This window comes from Trichomycterus rosablanca, chromosome 1 (genome assembly GCF_030014385.1).
Source record: "Trichomycterus rosablanca isolate fTriRos1 chromosome 1, fTriRos1.hap1, whole genome shotgun sequence".
In the NCBI taxonomy this organism is placed as follows: Eukaryota; Metazoa; Chordata; class Actinopteri; order Siluriformes; family Trichomycteridae; genus Trichomycterus; species Trichomycterus rosablanca.
In genome coordinates, this window is record NC_085988.1 from 4,608,149 (window position 1) to 4,629,412 (window position 21,264).

Here is a 21,264-nt window from a genome sequence, read left to right on the forward strand (position 1 = left end):
AATATGTTTTTAAACGTAACTCCACATGCCACCACTACTTCTTTTACTTTGGGCTGAATATTAAATAACTATAGACAGAGTCTGTTAAACTGTGATAAAACACCGTATCAAACTAGTGATAGAGTTACTGAATCGATTCGTCTGACTGTTTATTTCTTTTCATCTGATTCAAATGATTCATTGGGGCTGTTCAAATCGAGCACCTGCAGTATGTTGCTGAACTTCACCGTTCCACCTTAAATCAGGTAGCAGTTACATCCAGGGGTTTTTAAAATATACCTCAAATAAAATAGTTTTTGTTATTATTACAGTTAACTCTGTACAGCCTTGTAACATCTGAGTCAAATTAAAGAATCGGTTCCATAAAACGAACTTTTCACCACTAGCCGTGTCTATTAAGGAACCGACTCTTACACTGTTAGCGAACCGACTCTTACACTGTTAGTGAACCGACTCTTGGACCGTTACTCTGCATTTTACTAAAATATTTTGGAAGTCTGTTGAGTTACTGCATTGTAAATAACGTTAAAGCAACTGGATGCTGCTGTCAGATGCTTCTGCATCCACATACGTGTGTGAAACGGTGACTTCACTTTTATAAACGTGGTTAACAAACCCTGGTGTATAGATATTTTTATCTATAATATGTTACTCTCTGGGGAATCTAAGTAAACCTTTCTTACTTCAGTTTGATTTTTACGTGCTGACTGATGTACTACAAGTACCATTTTATTAGTATATCAGTGCTTGTGGTAATATGCAATTTCTTACACATAAATGAGGCTCTGGTATTATTATGTTTTCCAGAGGATACAGAAGCATTACAGGACCACAAAGAACATGAAAACGTGGATTCTTGAAGTGGTGAAGGAGAGTGCTGTTTTATCAAGATCACTGTCCAGTGCAGTCCATGTTGCAGTTGTAATTGAAGAAGAAGTAGTAATGGACAACCTGCCCCACTACACTAATGCCTTCAAGACACCAAACCATCCAAACTGGTTTTTATTCCACCTTAAAAATGAGCAATTACATTTAGGTGCTAAGTTGACTTGTAATTTGTAGTTGCCCTTGCACCTTAAAAACTACATTTAGGCTCTACTTACATTTTCTAATGTAAATTGTTTCAATTACACACTATAACATGTATAACTTGTCATTTGTTTGATGCTTGTGAATGCTGAATGTTTAAAAAAAATTTATTGTTTATATGATACATGCAAATAAAATGTATTTGTTAAGAATTTACATTTGCTATGCAGTGTTCACTTATTCAGTATGTTTTACATTTACTTTGATACGAATTAATAATTAACTGGACTAAACAAATGTAGTTGACAGAATTGAAAATGTATTGTTGGACCAACAAGATGTATTTGATGAATTTCATTGACACAACTTATTTTTTTTAGTTGGTCCTACATTCTATGGTTGTCAGCAGAACTTAAATTAGGCCAACTAAAAAAATTAGATGCAACAAGTCACTAAGAATTTTTAAGTTGGAGAGACTTGAAATGTTTTACAGTGTACTAGAAACCAAATTCCAGAGGTGATGATGTTAATGTTTTGATGGACTTGAACCATGTGTACAGCTTCTACTAGAACACTGATGATGAGGTAGATCATCGTCCTCTCCATAAGTTACCTCAATGGTTACATCAGTACGTGACTCATTAGTAAGTACATGAGTGTGTGTGTGTGTGTGTGTGTGTGTGTGTGATGGTTCTTCATGATTTATTTATAGGTGGCAGACTGTTAGAACAACAAGTGTTTATTCACATTTCTAAAGGGGTGCAGCATTAATTTCAGAAGTGAAACCAGCCCCCCAACAACCAACCAAAATCAGCTAATTATAATGAGTAGAAGCTAAAGTGAGAGAACATGGGGGTGAAAGTGAGATTTGCATGAAGACGGCTGAGTGATCTGCTTTCTCCCAGAATAGAGCAGCACTTTCACCAGATGTTCAACTTCCTTCATCCAAACTCACTGAAGCACAACACACAGCACTGAATCTCCAGCTAAAGATCTTCTCTCCTAACACTCATCATGATGATGAACTAGAAGAAAAGACCAGACAATGTCCAAAATCAAGCTTTATTTCAGCACAGCAAAACTACAGGAAGAGCAACAGGACACTGAACAGAGGAAAGACAGAAATGCAGCATTGTGTCGAACTGAAACTCCATTGTAGAAGCATGTGGAAGTGTCTCCATGTTCAGTTCTATCTGGGAGCTGCTAGCCTTCACACTGGTTCTTTCTGAATACGACGGGATGATCGACGCCACCGTGAGAGACCTTACAGCCAAACTCCTCCCCCTTTTCCCACTGTGCTTTGCTGAGGCTCAGGGTGCTGCCACGCCTCCAACTGGCCCCTTTCAGTTCTTCTGCTCCGGTCACCACCCCATCCTGCAGCACTCTGCCGTCCACCGTCCAGCTCACCAGCGCCCCCTGTGGAGAGTAACCAGACAGCAGGCAGAGCAGCGAGGCCGATCCCTCAGACAGCTGCAGAGAGGAGGGAGGGAGCAGAGACACGGACGGCTTCACCGTGGGACCGGCTGTACAGGAGAAACAGAACAAAAAGTCCCATTTAGAAACGTTTCCACATCATTTCCTCCTTACTGCTTATTAAGCATCCAGACTGGAAACCTTCATCTGTGTTCAATCATCAATGCAGTGCTGCTGCACACTGTTCTCACATCACTGCAGTTCAGTAGAAACATCTGCAAGCTTCTGTTAGCACAGATTCAATATCAACTCTTATTACTTTAGCATTCAACACAACTGACTGCAGCACATCCAGATGTAGCTGATTACAGAAATATTCATTGTTTAGCACAAACACACAGCAGCATTCGTCTGGATTTTACATCAGCACCAGTCACTCGTACCAGTTTACACCAAACTTCATCAACCAGAGACCAGCTTTATATTTACTATCAAAAACACCTGCACATTTATTCAATCTTTAATATTCAGAAACTTTAAGTATTTGGTAACGGTTGAATATTTAGTAATTGTATATACAGTGAAATCTTAACACCATTTGGATCTGGGTGTGGCACTGAGTTTCAAGGTATTTTCCCCATAAGGATGTTTGTGAAACCTGTTAATGTGTTTCATGGTTCTGTGGAACTGCATATATTTCATTATGTGAATATTTTATTATATATTAAAAATAATATTATAATATTATATTCCATTACCAACAATTTATTCCTGTAGCAAATGTTGTTTACAATCACCATATTATATTTTACCTTCTAACTAATTCTGATCTGGAGTTATAGAAGTAAAAAGAGTCCATGTTGGTCTCCAAAAGCCTCCAAGAAGAAAAACAAGTGGATTAAATTCCTGATGTAACAACACACTGATGTAGATTTGGTCTCAATTTGAAGAAGAGAAGCTCAGGTAAGCAGCGGTTATGATTTTATGATGCTCTGTGGTTGATCTGGGTCGCAGTGCTGCTGTTTATTGTGCACTTTCCTTTTGCAGTGATAGCAAAGCATTATCATGATCACGGACAGCATTAATGTGAACAAAGCGACAGTCCCACACAGTTCGAGTTTAAGCCAAAAGTCGAGTTTAAAGGTACAAATTTCTCCACGAAGGGCGTCAAGTTTCAAAGATTTCAAGTTTAGGGGACGTCGAGTTACAAGGTACCACAGTATTTATTGAAGGTTAAATATTCAGTTGCTGTTTATTTATTGTTATTAATATTTTTTTTATTTTTTTTATATGAAGATTAATAAATGATATTAAAAATAAAAATGTTTTTAATGTAGAAGAAATAAAACTGAGTTTGGTTCCTCCACCAAAAGTGTAGCACAGTGATACATTCCAATGAAGCCGTCGTACAAAAACCTCTGTTCCACTCCAGTGATTACACACACACACACACACACACACACACACACACACACACACACACACACACACACACACACACTACATGCTTCAGTGCTCTGTCAGTGTTTAAAGCTCTGTGAGTTTAACACTTCATGACTGAGAGCTGCTGACCAGCATCTTCACCCACATCAACCATGACCTTCATCTCCATCTTCATCTGCACACTGGCTCTCTGCACTCAAGGTAACACGATGCTTTATGTTCTACTGGTGAGGAGGCTCTGCCATGTGGAGAAGATCCACTAGATGAACTTCAAACTCCACATGGTTCTTCATGTAGTGAACGTCTTTATTATTCTTATTGTTTTTAGGATCCAGAGGTCAGGTGACTGTGACTCAGAGTCCTGCAGTAAAACATGTTGATCCAGGAGCTTCAGTCACCATCAACTGTAAAACAAGTTCTAATGTTTATCGAGATGGTAATGGAGATTGGCTACACTGGTATCAGCAGAAACCTGGAGAAGCTCCTAAACTCTTGATCTACTGGACTAACAGAAGAGCATCAGGTATTCCAGATCGTTTCAGTGGCAGTGGATCTGGATCTGACTTCACTCTGACCATCAGTAGATTTGAGACTGGAGATGCAGGAGATTATTACTGTCAGAGTTACTATTATATCAGTGGTAGTGGTGTCTTCACACAGTGTTATATGGTGGTACAAAAACCTGGGTGAGTGGAAGTGTACAGTAACTGCACTGCTGCAGCTGGGACCGACTGCAGGTGCTGAGGGGGAGGATGTGATACAGTACAATCATTCACTCTGTACAGGAAACACCTCACTCACTCACTACTTCTCCTAAATATAATCTTTATTATTATTAACATAATAACAACCACTTCATCCTGATCAGGGTCACAGTGGTGTAAAGCTGGTATAGATCACAGACACAATTACTTGCTCATTTAGTCCCAGGAGGATGCATTTCACAACAGCCAATCCACATTTTGCATTGCAGAAGTACATCCATCAAGAGGTGAGAATTGAACCCATGTCTCCACAAAACTAGCTGCACCACCATACAGCTTCTATAATGAAATATTAAACATTATGCTGAAACAGGCACGAGGAAGGCAAAACCTTTTATTATTTATTTAGCTCATGTTAATTAAAGATGTTCCAACACTGAGAGGACTTGAGTTTAGAAGAACTCTTAAAAGAGAATTGAACTGACAGCAAGTTCCAAGATGAAGCAATAAACCAGAAGTTGGTTCAGTTTAATCATACTGCATACTATAGTACACACTACTATAGGATTAGTATGCAGTATATACTGGGGCAGTAGGACATTTTGAACAGAGCTGCTGGCTTTGGTTGGGATTGGGGGCGGGTCTGGAGGTGGTAACTCCTGCATTGATTGGTGCACACCTTCATACCCAACCAATAGGATTGAACTTCACCTTATTACAGCTAACAATCAGCAGCTGGAGCTCATCTAGTAGAAACTACTTTATCTCCATGTGCTGTTTGCTTCAGTTGGTTTGTGACTTGCTGCTGAATTGAGGAGCTACAAGTTACAACCACAAACATAAGAAACACAAATAATAAAAGGAGAAAAAGAATTTGACTTATTGTTATTTAGTTTTAAAATTTGATTTTGTTGTTTTCTCTCTCAGAAGCTGGTTTATGATGTTAGTTTTGGTCTCTACAGAGTTAGTAGTTAGAAGGTTTTGTTCAGATGTGAATAACATGAATCTTTATAGATTTAGTGCTGATTATTCTGAGCCTAAAATCTCATGAGAGTAAATTAGGAGGTTCAGTTTGTTCTCCACCATTTGCTTCATTATTGTGTGTACTGGTTTTACTGGTTGTGTTGAAGCTGAGGCACAACTGCTAAAAACTAAATCTTACATTATCAGCTCTATTCTTTCATATTTGTGTTATAAGTGTTGCATAATTACACAATCTTCTTCTTCCTAACACACTACACCTGCTAACAACAGCAATGCTAGTAATGCTAGCTAAGCTCATTTGACAACAGAGAAATTCAGTATTTATGACTGGTGTAAAAGTGTCCATCCATTTAGTTTTACTAGAACATTGTATGCATTTAAAATAAGTGTTCTGAAGGCCATTTTGAAGCCTGTGTTTAATTTTAAACAAAGAAGTTTAGAGTAACAAATTATGACACTTTATGATAATTTCTGTACGATGTCAATATATTTGAGAATTTCAGGTGGATATTACAAGAGCTTTTCCACAAAGAAACACATTTTAACAGGTGGTAAAAAGGATCTGATTATACATTATAACACAAAATAATAAATTAAGTTTTAGTTGTAAGAAATCAGATCTAGTAGAAGCTCATGAAGAACGAGCTAGTAAAGAAGCTCCTGTTTTAATATTTTAAAAGGCCTTTATTCACACTTGGCTTTACACTGTGTATGTACAGTTGCAATTAAATATATTCAATCACAAAGACAAAATAATAACTGCAGATCAGGATTTTGCTTTAAATGACATGTTTCAGTTAAATGATGAAGCACAGTCAAGCACAGAGATGGATCAGGGATGTGGAGTGGATTTTATTCTTGCTGTAGGAACTTTACAGAAGGACCAGGGCATTTTGAGAAGAAATGTTCTGCTTTCTGTGGTGAAACTGAACTTTCCTACTGAACTGGTCCAGTTATCACAAATCAGTCTTGTACTATCCTGAAATGACCTTCTCAGTCTCCAGATTTAAACCATATAAGAAATGTTAAGATTTAAAGTAAGCAGTTGCAGCATGAACATCATCTGATCTTAAGATAAGATAAGATAGCCTTTTATTATCCCACAGGGGGAAATTTGTAGTGCTACAGTAGCTTTCAAGAATTTCAAGAAGTGTTTACACGTATGTACACATATTAAAAAATTACAAAAATATAAACAGTATTTATGAAGGAAGTTAACCAAATATTGCACAGTTATTAAAATGTATTGCACAAAGTGCCTGATCAAATCTGTTAAAGAATATGTTAAGGTCGTTTGCCCACTGTAAGTCTCCTACAGACTGTCTGTTGGATTCCTTAAGTCCCGAAATTGTTCTTAGGCCCCTCCAGACTCCACTCACATTATTCTGCTGCAGCTGGTCCTCCATCCTCTTCCTGTAGCCATCTTTGCCTTCCCTGATCTTCTTTTTCAGCTCCTTCTGTACACTTCTCATTTCCTCCTTATTTCCTGATCTAAACGCCCTCTTTTTCTTATTTAGAAGAGCCTTAAGATCCGGAGTAACCCAGGGTTTGTTGTTAGAAAAATTCGTGTCAACAGAGGGGGAATGTAGACAGTTATCGCGATAACATGCGCAAATAATATGGCCTCATGCTAACGGCTAACAGTTCAATATCCATACTGCAGATTTGATCTTTAAAGCCAGCCCCCCTCCTTTCCACTTACCACTGTCTTATGTCCTGTCCGCTCGCCGAATCTGAACGCTGTCTAGAGAAACGTTTGCATCCGGTGTTAGTTCGGTTAGCCATGTCTCCGTAAACAGCATCAGGCTACACTCACGGTATTCCCGCTGGTGCCGAGTCAACGCTGTCCATTCTATTAGGTAAAGATCTTCCCCATAATGACCAATGGAAAAACAGGTTTATAGTGTCTTTTGCTGGTGCGATGCTCAGCATCGGCGCGTTTCCCCCGTCTCCGTCTCCTCAGGTCCCGTGGAATCTCAGAAAACTTCTCCGGGATAGCAGCGGTGTTGCTGCGTGCTAACAGCTGTTCTCTGGTGTAAACTATTTTATCCATGACGCGCGAGTTCACCCGACGTGAATGCAAATAGAAATCCCCAAAGCAGCAGAAAAAACACGAGGGTGTTGGCCATAATTAACTTAAATTGAAAAGTAAAGATAAGAGGTTAAAAAACTTAAATAATGTAGTAAATAAAATAGAAAAAACTGTAAAAAAGCACACATGGAAGACAAACTGCTGCAACTGGCTGCCACTAGAGCGGCGCCAGAACTGGAAGAGAACAATTGATCACAAGCAATTTCCTTAGGTGTCCTGTTAGTTCCCATATGCTTTTAGTTGATCTACATGGAACCATTTCTGTGTAGGTTGTCTTTTTTTAGTTTTGTAGCACACCTTGTACGCATGCAGACCATGGACCATAGGAAGGTAAGAGTAACAGCATGAAATTCAAAGGATGAAATATTAAGATGAGAAAGGTTAACAGGAGTAAAGTGCTATTTCCTGGTCAAGAGCAAACCTGTACCACCACCCCTACCAGATCCTCTCGGTGTATGAGAGAAGGTGTAGGCAGAGGATAAGGCTGCTGGTGTAGCTGAGTTCTCGGTGGTGATCCATGTCTGTCAGTGCCAGGAAGTCGATGACATGAGAAAGTGCAAAAGCTGAGATGAAGTCAGCTTTTTGAACAGCTGATTGACAGTTCCAGAGCCCACCTACCACCGCTGTTTAAAATTGCTGCAACAGTTGGGGGTAGATGAGGTTACTGGCATTACTGTTCCTATGATGTGACTTGTGATGTCTGTAAGGCCTGTAAGATATGAGCACAGGAATAACTGAGTAAAACATGCTGAAGTGAGTTTGGTATGTCAGAACTGCTAAAGTTCTTACCGGCAGAGGTTAAAACAGAAGGTAAACTTAAACAAGAAGCCAACCTTAACCAAGAGCAGAAGTGTACACAAATGGAAAACATCAGTGCTTCTCGATGTTTGTCACACTGCTACTTTTCACAACCAGCAGCGAATGCAGGGAGGAAACAGGTGGAAGTTGCATAGGGCTGGGTGGCAGCTTGAGGGCTGGTGGAGGACTGGGGGGTGGTAGCTTGAGTGCTGGTGGAGGACTGGGTGGTAGCTTGAGTGCTGGTGGAGGACTGGGGGGTGGTAGCTTGAGTGCTGGTGGAGGACTGGGTGGTAGCTTGAGTGCTGGTGGAGGACTGGGTGGCAGCTTGAGTGCTGGTGGAGGGCTGGGTGGCAGCTTGAGGGCTGGTGGATGACTGGGTGGCAGCTTGAGGGCTGGTGGAGCACTGGGGGGTGGTAGCTTGAGTGCTGGTGGAGGACTGGGTGGTAGCTTGAGTGCTGGTGGAGGACTGGGTGGCAGCTTGAGTGCTGGTGGAGGGCTGGGTGGCAGCTTGAGGGCTGGTGGATGACTGGGTGGCAGCTTGAGTGCTGGTGGAGGGCTGGGTGGCAGCTTGAGGGCTGGTGGATGACTGGGTGGCAGCTTGAGTGCTGGTGGAGGGCTGGTGGATGACTGGGTGGCAGCTTGAGTGCTGGTGGAGGGCTGGGTGACTGGTTGCATGGCCATGTTCTCCAGCTTGATCCGGACAGCATATCAGCCCTCAGAAAAGTGCTCTATATATATCCAGAAAGCCCTCTTGTTTTTTGGATGGTTTCTGGAATCTTTTCTCCCAGAAGATTGGCAGCAATAAGGTATCCGGCATAGCCAAGAGCATTTTCCGCCACCCACTTGAAGGTCTGCCCAGGAAAACCCCAAACTGAAGCTCATGCTGACCCAAAACATGGATAGCATTCTTTGTATCTCCACCAGACCACAAGACTGAAATATATGAAAATTGTTTTTAAAAAAAAGAAGTGAACGTGGAACGTGATCATTTTAATAATGAATATTAAAGTTTTTAACAATTAAAGCCTTTTTTAGTTGATAATTTGGAAAATACCAGGAGGACCAGAGGTGTGGAAGGGGCCAGAGCACACTACTGCCTCGGACATCGACCTAGCTAACTCACACACCTCTTTAACATTATTCTTAGTAACCTCAGACTGCCATAAACGAACATCATCAGTGCTGATGTGGATAACAATCTTAGATAATCTACGATTAGCATTAGCCAGCACTTTTAGATTTGCTGTGATGTTGGGCACCCTGGCCCCTGGAATACAGGTGACTATGGTTGCTGGTGTCACTATGGGGGTAACAGTATGCACATGTTGGAGCTGAGAGTCCTCTATAACCAGAGCACTTACATTAATGGGCTTCTCAGCAGGTGTGTCGCTAAGTGGGGAAAACCTGTTGGACACATGGACCTGAAAAGTTTGGTGCTTAGCTCTACGACGATGTCGCCGAGATGTCCATCAGTCTGTGAGGGCTCTAATGCTCTACACCTGGAGTCTGGAGCTCTACACCTGAACTACTGGCATTCGGGACTGTTACAGCTGTATCTAAGCACTTCTCACTAATACTAGTCTGTTCTAAAGCCTGAATGCGCCCCTCTAACTCTGAAATCTTCTCCGTCAGACTAACTACTACTCTTCACTTATCACATGTAAAATTATCACTAACTAACATACCACACTCAACACAAGGGTACAGAGCACCTACAGGAGCCATAATAACAGAGAAAATATACTTGGCTTTAGATGAAGCGTTGAAGTTTTTAATCGCTCCCACTTGGTTCGATGCTCCACCCACAGAACAGGGTCGGACTGTATGCAGGTGGAACAACTGTGGATGTCAAGTGGTTAGTAGATACATTTTTATGCTCACATCAATGGCTTGGTTCTGATGAGTAGTGGTATGAGTTATGAATCTAGGCCTAAATGTGAGTGTGGTACTGTTAGGATCACCTACTCCTGTAGCTCTATGAGAACAGGGGTCCCATTTTCTTCCTCCTCTTCAGTAGAGTTAACTGGATGGTCTCGCTCTCGTTTTTTTTTTTTTTTTCTCTAACAAATCAGACCGTTCAGAGCAGTTACCTAACTCTGTCTGCAGCCTCTGGGTGCATTTAATGTAAATGTAGGTGATCGCACCAGTGAGTGCATAATCCTAGCAACCATGGTGGGACTAGGGTGTGTTAGAGATTGACCAGGAATGAAGGAGAAATTGGCTGGGTGTTCAAGGCTCTGAGGCTATCTCTTTAACCCTTTGATGCACAAGCTAAGCAAACCCCTTCTAATGCACAACATGGGTCAAAAATGACCCATATTCATCCATTCAATAATATTTTCATATGCACATTTGTCAGTTATTCATGTATTTGCTGTTTTAGCTAATAAAAGCTATCTATACTAGAATATGTAAACAGCTAGCAAGCAAATAGTATTGGACATATTCAAGATTCAAGAGCCTAATCTTTGGTTGTCTTTCAAAAGATCAGTAAATATGTTTTTGACTACAAACACTTACAAATGTCAGTAGTTTCTGTCAAATTCCATAGTAAATACATAAGGGTCATTTTTGACCCATGTTGTGCATTAGAAGGGTAGTGATACAAAAATGATTTTTATTAATAAAGTAAAAAATATAAAACTGAAATAAGGATTTGTGATGATCAAAAACAAGTTAATTGAGGAATTCATGGAAGCTTGAATGACGAAATAAATTTATTACAAAGATGTAGAAAATAAAAATTCAGTTGGGTCACTTTTGACCCAGGTTGTGCATCAAAGGGTTAAGGATGTTGTTGATAGGGGTCACCTCTGTGGCCTGTGGTCCATCAATCAGGACATGCGTAATAGTGGCCTGCTCTAATTCAAAAATATGCTTGGCAATGAGGAATCTGTCTGGGTGCGATATTTGTTGTTTACTGATGGCTTGGTAGAGTTCATTTATTGCCTCGCTTCTGATTTTTTTTTCTTCTGTTTTTGCCATGGGAGGGATGTAAACAGCGACGAGCAGAATTGATGCAAACTCCCTCGGAAGATAGAAGGGTCGGCACTTTATAATAATAAACTCCGCCAGTGGAGAACAGTGTTTATCCAGAATGGCTTATCCAGAATGGCAGAATCTTGTGAGTGACATCGTCATAGCACTGTACCCTTGCATGCGTAGGCATAAAACACACTTTAGAAACAAAATACACTTTTAGAAACAAAACACAGAGAGAGAGAGAGGCCACTGTGTCCGAACCAACCATTTCTATGTTACCTCCCACATATCACACCCAAGCATCAAACTTCTAGAATGAAGCACATTGTACTGTGACCACTAACACCAATTCTGACACAGACAGGAAGAATCTAAGATTAGATTTCAGTGGATTCATTGGTCTTAAGGAACCACATATGCAATGTAAAAAGTTTTGTTTGTCCGATTTGTTGTCCAGTTGTATGGTTAAAAAAAGAGGTTCACCACTGTTCCATAATTTTTTTGGATAATGGCTCTCACTCTGGTTAACTGGAGTCCTTTTTCCAGACCTTATTAATTTTTATGATTTTAGGGCGGCACGGTGGCTTAGTGGGTAGCACTGTTGCCTCACAACAAGAAGGTCCTGGTTTCGATCCCCAGGTGGGGTGGTCCGGGTCCGTTCTGTGCGGAGTTTGCATGTTCTCCCCGTGTCCGCGTGGGTTTCCTCCGGGTGCTCCGGTTTCCTCCCACAGTCCAAAAAACATGCCACCAGGCTAATTGGAAACACTGAATTGTCCTATAGATACCTAGCTGCTAGATGCACAAAACCAGTGCATTGTAGTGCCGGTCCCAAGCCCGGATAAAAATAGGGAGGGTCGTGTCAGGAAGGGCATCCGGCGTAAAAATTGTGCCAAATCGATGCGCGGATCGTGATCCGCCGAGAGCCGACCCCGCAACCGACCTGGACAAAGGCCAAGGAAAAGAAGAAGATTAATTTTTATGATTTTGTTTCAGATCTGTATTTGAAGATCTTTAAAATGTTACATCATCCTGTGTTTGAGACCTTCTACCCTGCTTCACACAAAGGTTCTAGTTAAGTCATGTTTAGATTAAACAGGTCTGGCAGTAAACGTGTCTGAGTGTGGCTAAAAAAATTAAACCCAGTTGACAACTGAAAACTGGTTTATTTAGTAGCAAAGGGGGCAGTTACTTGTTCACACAGTGATTATAGGTCTTGAATAAATCTTTATCTTCATTAAATAAAATGATCATTTAGAATCTGCATTTTGTGTTTACTATTGTTGTATCTTATTACACAAATTTGCAAAAAAAAAGGAAAGAGAAGAAATTGGGGAGAGGGAAAATACCTTTTTCTTAGCCGTGTATGTTGCTGACACCTGAACTAGGAAATAACTAGAAGGGGTGTTCACATATTTTTGGTAATATAGTGTTGTGTTGCTAGAACAAAACTAGTATCAAGAAAAATCTAAACTTAACTGAAAACAATCTCAAAACAGAACAATAAGCTTTCAGGAATCAATAATGAGGACAAGGAATAAGATTCTATATTGCTCTGCTCCCAGACCGTTATTCTGGGAATTGTTGATAACATCTCGTTTATTGTTCACCTTATTGTTTACCTCTAGATGTTCAGTCCTTAAAACTGTTTTAGATGCATCAGATGTGTTAAAAATAATCTGATGGATTTGTAAAAAATATTCAAATTTCAACTGATGTAGCATAAAAAATAAACAACTAATATACGTACAGTATATGTTCACATTAAAAACACACATTTACTATATATGCTTTGTCTGTTATATTGACTTGTGACTTGACTGTATTTTGTAACTTGTGAACATCTCTGCTGTGATGGGTGTGTGGGAGACATTTTGAGTTAATGCCTGAATCTTCAGAATTGATGTACAACAAATGTATATGGAGGTGTCTACATACTTCTGACAATGTTTAACCACACTAAACCTTTATGAAATAAATCAGTTCTTGTTGAACATCAGTACCTGACAAATGTCTTTTAGCTGATTTGACAGAAATGTTAAAAATTAAACTCTTTTTGTGGAAAACCTTTCCAGAAGAGTGGAGACTGTTATTCCCTTTCTATATTGATGACTGTGGTTTTAAAATACATTGTCCTGCAAGGTCATGATCAGGTGTTCACATACTTTTGGTCAACTATATTTTTAGTTTTTCTTCATGTAAATCTTCCACGTGATTTAGCTGGAAGTTCTATGACCACAAGGTGACAGTATTACATCTATAAGTAAAATTCAAAGATCATTCTAATAAAACCAGACAAAAATGAATAAAGATCAAAGACTTGGGGGGTGAAAGTGAGATTTGCATGAAGACGGCTGAGTGATCTGCTTTCTCCCAGAATAGAGCAGCACTTTCACCAGATGTTCAACTTCCTTCATCCAAACTCACTGAAGCACAACACACAGCACTGAATCTCCAGCTAAAGATCTTCTCTCCTAACACTCATCATGATGATGAACTAGAAGAAAAGACCAGACAATGTCCAAAATCAAGCTTTATTTCAGCACAGCAAAACTACAGGAAGAGCAACAGGACACTGAACAGAGGAAAGACAGAAATGCAGCATTGTGTAGAACTGAAACTCCATTGTAGAAGCATGTGGAAGTGTCTCCATGTTCAGTTCTATCTGGGAGCTGCTAGCCTTCACACTGGTTCTTTCTGAATACGACGGGATGATCGACACCACCGTGAGAGACCTTACAGCCAAACTCCTCCCCCTTTTCCCACTGTGCTTTGCTGAGGGTCAGGGTGCTGCCACGCCTCCAACTGCCCCCTTTCAGTTCTTCTGCTCCGGTCACCACCCCATCCTGCAGCACTCTGCCGTCCACCGTCCAGCTCACCAGCGCCCCCTGTGGAGAGTAACCAGACAGCAGGCAGAGCAGCGAGGCCGATCCCTCAGACAGCTGCAGAGAGGAGGGAGGGAGCAGAGACACGGACGGCTTCACCGTGGGACCGGCTGTACAGGAGAAACAGAACAAAAAGTCCCATTTAGAAACGTTTCCACATCATTTCCTCCTTACTGCTTATTAAGCATCCAGACTGGAAACCTTCATCTGTGTTCAATCATCAATGCAGTGCTGCTGCACACTGTTCTCACATCACTGCAGTTCAGTAGAAACATCTGCAAGCCTCTGTTAGCACATTTTCAATATCAACTCTTATTACTTTAGCATTCAACACAACTGACTGCAGCACATCCAGATGTACAGTCATGTGAAAAAGTTAGGACACCCCAAATGGATATTTGAGCTTAATTTGAACAGTACTAAAAGATGGAGCTCATATCATTAAACAAATAAAACTGAAAAAATAATTTTAAACACAAGCTGTAAAATATAATGAACAAATATTATTGTGAGGAAAGAGTTAGGACACCCCCACATTTATTACTACTTAAATGTCCAAAATTAGAATCAGGTCACCACATCAGCTGTAATGATTAAACCATTGTTAGTGAACACTGGAGTTTTATTTAAAGCTCAGACATTAGTTTGGTTTGCTCTTGATTGTTGAAGTGAGTGGTATCACTATGGCGAGATCTAAAGAGCTCTCTGAGGCCTTTAGAAGACATGTTGGGTGCAAACCAAACACAGCATTTGAGCACAAGAACCTCATACCAACTGTGAAGTATGGAGGTGGAGATGTCATGGTTTGGGGCAGCAGCAGCAGGGTCTGTCAAGCTCTCCATTATATAATCCACAATGAATTATGTATCAGAGGGTGCTTGAGGAAAATGTAAGACCATCTGTCCAAAAACTGAAGCTGAAGTGGAGGTGGACCATGCAACATGACAACAACTCAAAACATTCCAGTAAATTCACCAGAAATGAATCAAAAGAAAGAAATGGAGAGTTCTGGAATGGTCGAGTTAAAGCTCAGATCTTAATCCTATCGAGATGCTGTGGGGTGATTTAAAATGGGCTGTGCATGCAAGAAACCCCTCAAACCTCACACAGCTGAAGAAATTCTGCATGGAGTAGAGAAAAAAATTTCTCCCAGTCGATGTCGGTAGATGGTTATAGGAAACGTCTAACTGAGGTTATTTCAGCCAAAGGAAGAAATACCAGCTATTAGGACAGAGGGTGTCATAACTTTTTCACATGACTGTAGCTAATTACAGAAATATTCATTGTTTAGCACAAACACACTTTTTACATCAGCACCAGTCACACATACTAGTTTACACCAAACTTCATCAACCAGAGACCAGCTTTATATTTACCATCAAAAACACCTGCACATTTATTCAGTCTTTAATATTCAGTCATCAATAGACAAACACAATTACTAAATATTACAGTTACTGTATAGTTATTGTAATTAATAATTAAAAATGTTTTTAATTTAAAAGAAATAAAACTACTTACTTTTTACAATGAGTTTGGTTCCTCCACCAAAAGTGTCGCACAGTGATACATTCCAATGAAGCCGTCGTACAAAAACCTCTGTTCCACTCCAGTGATTCCACACACACACACACACACACACACACACACACACACACACACACACACTATAAGAGCTGTAGTTCTGATCAGACTGGGTTCAGGACTTTCAGAGTCACTGAGACGCAGCACAATGATGAAGGTTCTGATTCTACTGCTGAATACACTCGGCCTCCTCACTCAACGTGAGATTCACTGTTTATTTACTATCTTCATATCAGTCCTCCAACATCAGCGCTCACCATCACCGTCTCTTTATCACCTTCAACTTTTCTCTCTTCTTCTCTTTAGAGTCGTTTGGAGAAATCATCATGACTCAGACTCCAGGATCTCACTCGGTTTCTCCAGGACAAACTGTTACCATCAACTGCAGAGCCAGTCAGGGCATTGGCACTGAACATGACTGGTACCAGCTGAAACCTGGAGAAGCTCCTAAACTCCTGATCTATGCTGCAACTAATCTTCAGTCTGGGATTCCTGGACGTTTTAGTGGAAGTGGATCTGGTACAGAATTTACTCTAAAAATCACTGGAGTCCAGGCTGAAGATACAGGAGATTATTACTGTCAGCAGTATTATAGCTATCCACTCACACAGTGTTATTTACTGGTACAAAAACCTCCCTCAGCTGTAGAGGAAGTTCTCTGAAACACACACTGATCTGAGAACATCTGCAGAGCTGCTAAAGCTGCACTCCACTAAACATCATCCTCTACAAAGCACTACAGTACTGAGCATGTTCCTCTCTTTGTGGTGTTCTCCTCACTGTGGAACAGGGATTCTCATCAGCACATGGAACATCTCACTAGTAGAATGAAGGTTTGAGATGAAGCAGCAGTGCTAGAAGAGATGATATGAATGAAACCATCATGACATGTTATGGACATTCAGATAGATGTGATTAAAGTGAATGTAAAATACACTATAGGGCCAAAAGTATGTGGACACCCCAGTCCAAATCCATGTTCTCAAAAAACCCTCCACCTACTTTACACAAGATGTTAGTTTCTGATGCTGGACATGAAAACCTGCCTCACAATTGATGTTTCAATTCAGTCCAAAGATGTTCAATAGGGTTTAGATCAGGACACTGGAGTTCCTTGTCATATCACGTCTTTATGGACCTTGCTTTGTGCACAGGGACATAGTCATGCTGAAACAGGAAGGAGCCTTCCCTAAACTGTTGTCACAAAGCTATAAGCATATCATTTATATAACTGTTTTTATACACCAGTTTGCAATGAGTGTGGCTGAAACACTTGAACCTAATAATTAGGAGGGGTGTCCACATACTTTTGGTCATATAGTGTTCGGTCTGATCAATTCAAGTATCAGTTCATACAAACAATAAAATGTGCTGAGAACGATTCATCACTTAGATCAAATCTCCTGATTGGTCGTTTCATGATTGAATCGATTCCTTTCTACCCCATAAATCACTGAACACGTAACACTGTGCAGAATTACAGATGAGCTACAGTCAGTAACAGTATACCTACAATGTGAACATATAGTAGATTCACCTAATAGTGGATATGAGGAGGAGGAGGATCTTCATCTACACTCTCTGTACTCTGAAAATAAAAGCTGATCATCATTTGATGTGGTTTTAAACATAACCAGTTCTCACCAATATAAAATGAGAGCTGATGATCAGATGATCATGAGGATTCTACAGAATATTTAAGATGAAATACTGACTGGTTCCAGTTTCTGCTGTTGATGGTTAAAATGGTCTGTTTGTTCCACAGACCAGCATCTCAGTTCCAGCTCAGTTCAGCTAAACCTTGTAACTCTTTCTGATCATTTATTACAACTTTTATATCAAACTATCATCTGTCTTTATTTAGATCATATGGAGTATTTTAAATTATGTGGACACCCCTCCTAAATACTGAGTACATGAGTGCAGGTCACAATTACTATAGTAAATAAAGGGAGAATAAGAGACAGTACAGGAGATACTTCCATATGTAGCAGCTGATTGTTCTTTCACCATAAGGTGGCAGTATTGTATCTCTGAGTGACACATTCACACTGTTCCACTCCAGTGATTCTACACACACACACACACACACACACACACACACACACACACACACACACACACACACACACTACATGCTTCAGTGCTCTGTCAGTGTTTAAAGCTCTGTGAGTTTAACACTTCATGACTGAGAGCTGCTGACCAGCATCTTCACCCACATCAACCATGACCTTCATCTCCATCTTCATCTGCACACTGGCTCTCTGCACTCAAGGTAACACGATGCTTTATGTTCTACTGGTGAGGAGGCTCTGCCATGTGGAGAAGATCCACTAGATGAACCTCAAACTCCACATGGTTCTTCATGTAGTGAACGTCTTTATTCTTCTTATTGTTTTCAGGATCCAGAGGTCAGGTGACTGTGACTCAGAGTCCTGCAGTAAAACATGTTGATCCAGGAGCTTCAGTCACCATCAGCTGTAAAACCAGTTCTGATGTTTATAATGATGATTTTTTAGCCTGGTATCAAAAGAAACCTGGAGAAGCTCCTAAACTCCTGATCTATCGTGCTGACATCAGTGAATCAGGTATTCCAGATCGTTTCAGTGGCAGTGGATCTGGATCTGACTTCACTCTGGCCATCAGTAGAATTGAGACTGGAGATGCAGGAGATTATTACTGTCAGAGTTACCATGAGATCAGTGGTAGTGGTGTCTTCACACAGTGTTATATGGTGGTACAAAAACCTGGGTGAGTGGAAGTGTACAGTAACTGCACTGCTGCAGCTGGGACCGACTGCAGGTGCTGAGGGGGAGGATGTGATACAGTACAATCATTCACTCTGTACAGGAAACACCTCACTCACTCACTACTTCTCCTAAATACAAGCTTTATTATTATTAACATAATAACAACCACTTCATCCTGATCAGGGTCACAGTGGTGTAAAGCTGGTATAGACCACAGACACATTTACTTAGGTATTTAGTCCCAGGAGGATGCATTTTAGAGCAGCCAATCCATTTTTTGTATTGCAGATGGTCAGTGGCGTAGCACCAAATTCTGGGCCCTAGGCACAAGTAGTGCCCATGGGCCCCCTTCAACCCAGTCCAGACTCCTTCTAGACTCCTCAAGGGCCCTCCCCCGACTTGGGGCCTTGGTAACGCAGTCCCACTTTTCACCCCACTACGACGCCCCTGCAGATGGTGGGGAGAATGTCCAAGTACACAATGGAAGCTAAATATTAACAGATCATTCCAAACTGATTAAAGTACCACCATCAAGAGGTGGGAATTGAACCCAGGTCTCCTCAATACTAGCTGCACCACCATACAGCTTCTATAATGAAATATTAAACATTATGCTGAATCAAGCATGAGGAAGGAAAAACCTTTTATTATTTATTTAGCTCATGTTAATTAAAGATGTTCCAACACTGAGAGGACTTGAGTTTAGAAGAACTCTTAAAAGAGAATTGAACTGACAGCAAGTTCCAAGATGAAGCAGTAAACCAGAAGATGGTTCAGTTTAATCATACTGCATACTATAGTACACACTACTATAGGATTAGTATGCAGTATATACTGGGGCAGTAGGACATTTTGAACAGAGCTGCTGGCTTTGGTTGGGATTGGGGGCGGGTCTGGAGGTGGTAACTCCTGCAGTGATTGGTGCACACCTTCATACCCAACCAATAGGATTGAACTTCACCTTTCACCAAGCTTTAGGCACTTCTTCCTGATTGTGCCGAAAAAGATTCGATGCATTGAAATCCAACATCAGAGAAGAGTGACATCTGGTGGCTAGAAGAAATGATTGCAACCTGCAGCTCAACACTGTGAAGTGTGTTAACCCTGTGTGTGATTTTACAGTTCAACTAGTGTCTGTTCCGATTCGCTGAAAATCATGTTCAATTATTCAAGTGCTGCAACAAATCCTTGAATGTTGTCATTATTGATTATAGAATGTATAAGGCCAATGGAAAATAAATATAAGTCATACATTAGCAACAAAGTAACCACTCATCTGTGAATCATGTAACCATGATTATATAGGGAATATGAAAACAGTTTACAAAGTTTGAAAATATGATCTGATGAAACATTTTGCTTGGGTATAGTGACTGTGGAATTTAAGGGATTGTGCTTGTGGTTAACTAGGAACAGAATATAAAACAGAAGAGGAGCAAGTAAGCCCAAGTGAACAGTTATGCAGACAAATTTTTATTTAGGAATAAAAGTTTATCCACAGTGTTGGGTTTTATGCCTGTTTCTTCTTTGGTTCACTATTTCACCAGCCTTTGAGAAAACTCTCTCACATGGCACAGACGAGGCTGGGGTGCAGAGATATTGTACAGCAACCTGAAAAAGATGTGGATAGCCTAGTACCTCAGATAATCCTCTGACCTTGTGTGCATCTCTTAAATACCTACATTAAGAGTAGGAAAATACAGTATTGTATTTCAGCAGCAGATAATCAGCAATACATATACTCTACCTCTGCACCTCTACAATAGCACTTGCAGTTGCACTGGGAGCTCGCTGCTCTGCATCTACGTGACTATCAAGCAGGCCCCAAAGATTTCTATCCTGCAGCATGTCTGGGGCGTTTGGTGGTGGCGGCACTGTTTGGACAGATTCCTGTAACATTGCAGGCACAATGTAGCTGGCACATTCTCTGGTTAGCCTTTCCACTGCCGCATGAGCATTGCTTACATTACAGAAACCTAGTTCCTTGTATCTAGGGTCCAACAATGTGGCTAAAGACAGGGCAGTCGTGTTCTCGATGACAGAAAATTTTATTGCCACACATTGTGTGACACTATGGTGTTTTGGCATCTTCACTAGAGGAATTACTTTAGAGCCAGAGACCCTTTTCTCTTCAGATAATTCCACTGTAGCTTGCTTGATGCAGTGGCCAGAGTACTTGGATACACTGATTGATTGTTTCATATTTTTCTGATGAAAAAGTCACAAGATCAGTATTTAGACTGGTGAGAGCTGCTGCCAGTGGTTCCCGTTGATTATAAAGTCTTTGAAGCATGTTATAAGTACTGTTCCATCGAGTGTCTACCTCCTGAATGAGCTTGAGTTTTGGCCTGCCCATTTGCTCCTGAATCTCACACAATTTTTCTTTAGCTGTAGTGCTTGATTTAAAATGCCCTACAATTCTCCTTGCTCTATTGCGAATGTCTTCAAGTTCTGGAGTTTGTGCAAGAGACTTCTTCACAATTAAATTCAGAACATGGGCAAAACAGGTAATGTGGCGCAGATTTAACTGTGTTGCACAGGCAATCATGTTAGCTGCACAGTCAGTGACCAGGCTTTTTACTGTTGACCTTATTCCCCATTCA

At 40.7% G+C, this 21,264-nt stretch overlaps 1 pseudogene and 1 gene segment (V, D, J or C); one reads left to right on the forward strand and one right to left on the reverse strand.

The window, feature by feature from the left end:
* Nucleotides 1-21,264, reverse strand: part of LOC134316941 (zinc finger protein 850-like) — a 1,214,164-nt pseudogene that overhangs the window by 1,077,318 nt on the left and 115,582 nt on the right.
* The window catches only part of LOC134317556 (Ig kappa chain V-III region MOPC 63-like), a 152,592-nt gene continuing 149,465 nt past the window's right edge, over nt 18,138-21,264 (forward strand). The window contains 2 exon segments of the V gene segment in view: nt 18,138-18,186; nt 18,314-18,613. Coding sequence covers nt 18,138-18,186; nt 18,314-18,613 — 349 coding nt within the window.